General features: G+C 36.2%; 1 protein-coding gene across 1 annotated transcript in view; it reads left to right on the forward strand.

Annotated features, from left to right (window-relative positions):
- The window catches only part of clcn2b (chloride channel, voltage-sensitive 2b), a gene marked incomplete at its 5' end in the record, with an annotated part of 109,845 nt that overhangs the window by 15,687 nt on the left and 89,303 nt on the right, over nt 1-4,855 (forward strand). The window contains 3 exons of the mRNA XM_015054803.1: nt 2,633-2,711; nt 3,198-3,323; nt 4,530-4,614. Of these exons, the coding sequence (XP_014910289.1) occupies nt 2,633-2,711; nt 3,198-3,323; nt 4,530-4,614 (290 nt within the window). The remainder of the gene's footprint in view (nt 1-2,632; nt 2,712-3,197; nt 3,324-4,529; nt 4,615-4,855) is intronic.

Consider the following 4,855-nt stretch of genomic DNA (forward strand, 5'->3'; position numbering starts at 1 on the left):
AAAGTTATTTGTGGAGGGGAAAACACTCCATCACCCTGAACTCAGTATCACATCACTGAAACAAAGCTGATCGTATAGGATGATCTTATTGAAAATCTATTAGAGGCTGTGAAGGACTTGAAAGCAGCACTGAGGGCAGCTCAGTTGAAAACTTCCTCCCCGATGCATCTATGGTCACAAAAATCACAACAGTTTTTATTGCTGCGTAAATCTTTTCAGTTTAGTGCCAGTTATCTAAATTTGAATGTTTTTCCAGCTCCATCTGCTCTCCTGGTTTACAGGTATGGCTGCACTACAGTTGTAAAAATACTGTAACTACTAAGCATGGAACCCAAAAAGGCAATATTATCTTTACTATGCTTCTTTTTAATGTTGCCTTGGTATTGTGTATACATAACTATCTGCCCTCTGACAGATTACTTTTGTTTTTGCCTTTTGTCACTCAAATGTTAAGATCAAAATTAGAGAAATTTATGCAGAATCAATACAAAATGTAGCTTTTAAATGACTTTATTTCCTAACAAGGAAAATGTTATCAAAACCTAACCTATGTGGAAAAGTAACTGCCTTCCTATGATAAATCATAAATGAACTATGATAAAATGCATTTTAGAAAGTGGAATTGAATTTCACAAACCACACCCAGGCTTGATTTTTGACGAACCTTGTAGAATCAAGATTAACTTGAACAGAACCTCTGACAAAATAAAAATAGGCTAAAAAGATCCCAGAAAGCTACACACCATACCAAAATCTAAATAAAAACAAGAATAAATAAAATGGGCATCTCTAATTTGATGTTACACCATTTGTCACATTTCTGTCTTCATTTAAAATCTTCCATTCTTCCATTTTTCCTCTTTTTATTTGTCCATCTTCACATGCATTGTTTTTTTATTACCATTACATTGTTTCCATCTAATGTTCTTAGTGGCTCCTTATCCCCAGAGAGCCATGTGTTGCACTTTATAGCATTTTAATAGAAAGAGTGATGCATGAGTGAAGTGTGCCGCTGCTGCTGGATCCGACCCTCTCCACAGTTTTAAGTACAGTATGCTAATGTAACCTGTGGGCTGTGAAAAAGCAGCTTTTCTTTCCAGAGTGCTGTACTTTAAAGCACAGAAATAGGATGCGAGGCTTATATGCATGTGGAGAATGTCATTATTTGTAGAGGGCTAGATGGACCTAATTGCATAACATGTTTTTATTCAGATCTGTGAATGTGAGGTGATGGGGTGTAAATGCTAAAACATTCAAATGGCTGCGCTGATTCACACAGTTTAATCACTTATTCTCTGCCTGTTTAATGCTGACTCTTGCTCTCCTGCTACACGAAGGAGCCGGGTCTAGTAGGGATTAAGGTAAATCAGCTACACATTTCCCAGCATGCTTCCCTTCCTTCGTCCTATCAAAATGATAAGAGTTTTACAAGTTTTATCCAATACTGCTGGGACCAAAGGTCACCTATCGGACACCATAAGAAATTTTGGTCTTTTTTTAGCACAAAACAGTCCATACAATTCTCTAATATTCAGTAAAATAAAAAGAAGTTTTATTTTATCAGCATCCACTTTAGTTGAGTTTCTCTCTCAGATAAAATATTTGAATCCATCAATATTTGGGTCAGAGTAAGCTTTAGTTGCTTTCTGATGTGAGATTTGTGTGTGTATGTGTGTGTGGGGGGGGGGAGGGGGGGTTGTTTGTAATACCTTGTGGGGACGATTTTCCTGACGCATACTACGTTGTGGGGACCAATTGCTCCTTGTGGGGCCCGAAGCCTGGTCCCCACAAGGGGAAACCCTGTTTTTGGGTCAGGGTCCCAATGGATAGAGTTAGGACTAAGGTGTGAATTGAGTTCTGGGTAGGGTTAGGGTTAGGTCTGTGATAGGGTTAGAAAAAGGGTAAAGGTAATGTTTAGGCTGTAGAAATGAATGGAAGTCAATGGAAAGTCCCCACAAAGATAGCCACGGAAACGTGTGTGCGTGTGTGTGTGCGCGCACGCGCGCCAGAAGTAGCACCACATGCAAAAGCAGGATAAGCCTCAGTACAGTGAGAGAAATACAAGTGCCTCTAACCTCTCTTTCACATTACAATGCTGCTTGAAGGACTTCAGTCTCCTGGGTACCAAGGTAGGTAAATTTAAAAGGTCAAAGAGAAAAAAAAAAAAAAAAAATCAATTTCTCAGAATGTTCCTTGATCCACTTTCTCCTGCAGAAAGGTGGAATTGTCTTTGTTTTTTGTTCTTCACTCATCTGGCTTATTAGGCTTTACAGGAAAAGTACTGAATTACATGTGTCTGATATTATATGAACTGTTTTGTCTTGTAGGTCCCGTTAGGGTTTTGCCAGTCTTTTCAAGATTTTTTTTTTTTTTTTTTTTTTTATTTGATGAAGTTTAACGCTCCTGTTTCTGGTACTTTCTGTAGATATGTAATTGGTTTGTAATTGACTGTAGTGGAAACCTGTGAAACAAATTCAGTGACTTGCTAAAATGAAAGAAAAATAATCCTTAAATGCTTGTAAATACTAATTTTGCTTGAAGTCGATTGTATATTTATCTAAATTTACAACTCATCTCCCAGTCCATTAGGGTTTTATTTTTTTTTAATTATCATTTTGTACCTGTGTTTCAGAATGAGTCGAGGAACATCGAGATGCTTGCGGCAGCCTGTGCAGTGGGACTGAGCAGCTGCTTTGCTTCCCCAATAGGAGGTGAGTTTGCAGGACAAATTAATTGTTTTGCTTACTGTAAATTTGATTAGAATTAATTGGACTAATCTAATTCAAAGTCATTTTAAAAACAACTGTTGGCCATCATTCCAATTACAGTAAAGGAATTAAAATAGCCTTGATGAAATGTATTTAAAGAGCAGATCAGTTTTTCAAGGCTGTTGTTACAAGATATACTTAATTTCAAAGTTTTACTTTGTTTATTCTTACTATTGAACCAACTTTTGTATCAAAGTTAAAATCACTGGGAAATATTTAACCAAAATCTTTGATCTAAAATTCTTCAAAACACATTGAGCTACCTGATCCAAAATATGAGATGTGGGGGGACTTGCTCAAAGAAGCAGTTTTTATATCTCACACCATATTGCAATGTTCAATCATCACACATTTAAACAACTCTCTTCTATTCCCTTAATGTCTGTAGGAAAAATATGTCACAATTTATTGCTCTGCCTTGTGTTGCAGGTGTGTTGTTCAGTATTGAAGTAACATCCACATTCTTTGCTGTGAGGAACTACTGGAGAGGGTTCTTTGCAGCTACCTTCAGTGCCTTCATCTTCAGAGTGCTGGCTGTCTGGAACAGAGACGAAGGTAATGTCATTGAGCTCCATTTATATCAGGCCGTTAACCAACCACCTAAACATCTAAGCAGTTTAATGCTGTACATAATTGCCCCACACATCTTATCTAATCAAAGCAAAACACCATCTGCTAAAACTTAAAAAAAGTTAAACTGTTAAAAGAATGTTTGTCCGAATATTAAAAATTAGTGTGCATGTAAGAGTGGAAGAAGTTTAACCTAAATATAATGTTACTGAAGTTTACTTTACCACAATTTTATGTTAAGTATATTATTTATTAGTTTGGAAACACATGTTCAGGTCCTTGAGGTCCAGCTACATCAAGAACTTAATTACAACAAACATTATATTTCAGCAACATGACATATGATGAAACATTTTCAAGTGCACGGAAATGTTGTAAGCCACTATATTTTATTCTTTTGTTGTATATAAGTATATTTGACTACATTTAAAGGGGTTAGGTGACATCTTGCATGACACTGCATTTGAATTTTATTTCATCTTTTGCACCACTGATTAGTACCTTTTCAAACATTCAGACTTTTAAAATAACTTTTTTCTCAAATTGCTACAGAATTTTAAATTGATAATAATGGGAGTTTCACTCCAGCATCATAAATACTGGCAGCTACAATCGTAAGTTGTTGAAAGCCATTTGGAATAATATTCTCAGCTTGTTAAATTATCCTGTAATGACTAATAAGTAACTTATCAAACAGCAGGAAGAGCCTGAACTGTATGACTCAATACTTATGTCTGAATCCACTCTGTGTATTATGGCACACATCATTAGCTTTCTGAGAAGTTAACATGTCCTGTTGGTAGTAATAACATCTGAATTCAACGGAATATGAGAAACTCTGGTGGCAGATTGAAATGTATTACCACTTTACAGGAAAAAGAATTAGTTTGCAGAGCTGCACTTCTAACTCACCAAGCTGCAGGTCCCAAGTGATCTGTTAGCTACTACCGTTTATTTCCCACACCTAATTTTCTCTACCCATCTGTCTACTGTGTGCTGGCAGGACTTCTGGTCTGCAGGGCAAGCTTGCTTTTTATAATTAGAAACAAAGCATGAACTGTAATTGTACCTGCACAGAAAACTGAAACGGCTACAATTAAAACCTTCGATGTGGACCTCACATTACCAATTTTGTGTGTTTTATTGTGACTTGTTCTAATTTCTAACTTCTGTATGTTTCTGTTTATTCAGAGGCCATCACGGCACTTTTCAGCACCCATTACCATTTGAATCTTTCCTTTCACCTTAAGGAGCTTCCTGCCTTCATTGTCCTTGGGTGAGTTTTCCCCCAGGTCAGAGGTCATCAACATGTGGCTCTCTGGACCTTACACAATGACTTTTAATAAAGTTTAAAAATACATAGCAAATGTATGTTTTAGGAGTTTTACAGTTTATTAATTACTGCAATTTCTTTTTATAATTGCATAAAACTTACACAACAGTACCTGAAATATTTGTTTTAGTATTTTTCACATAATTTTTCATAAATATCAACAATCCATGGAGAAAACTGTATC

This window comes from Poecilia latipinna, unplaced genomic scaffold (genome assembly GCF_001443285.1).
Source record: "Poecilia latipinna isolate Pla-1442-1.1 unplaced genomic scaffold, P_latipinna-1.0 Scaffold1279, whole genome shotgun sequence".
Lineage (NCBI taxonomy): Eukaryota > Metazoa > Chordata > Actinopteri > Cyprinodontiformes > Poeciliidae > Poecilia > Poecilia latipinna.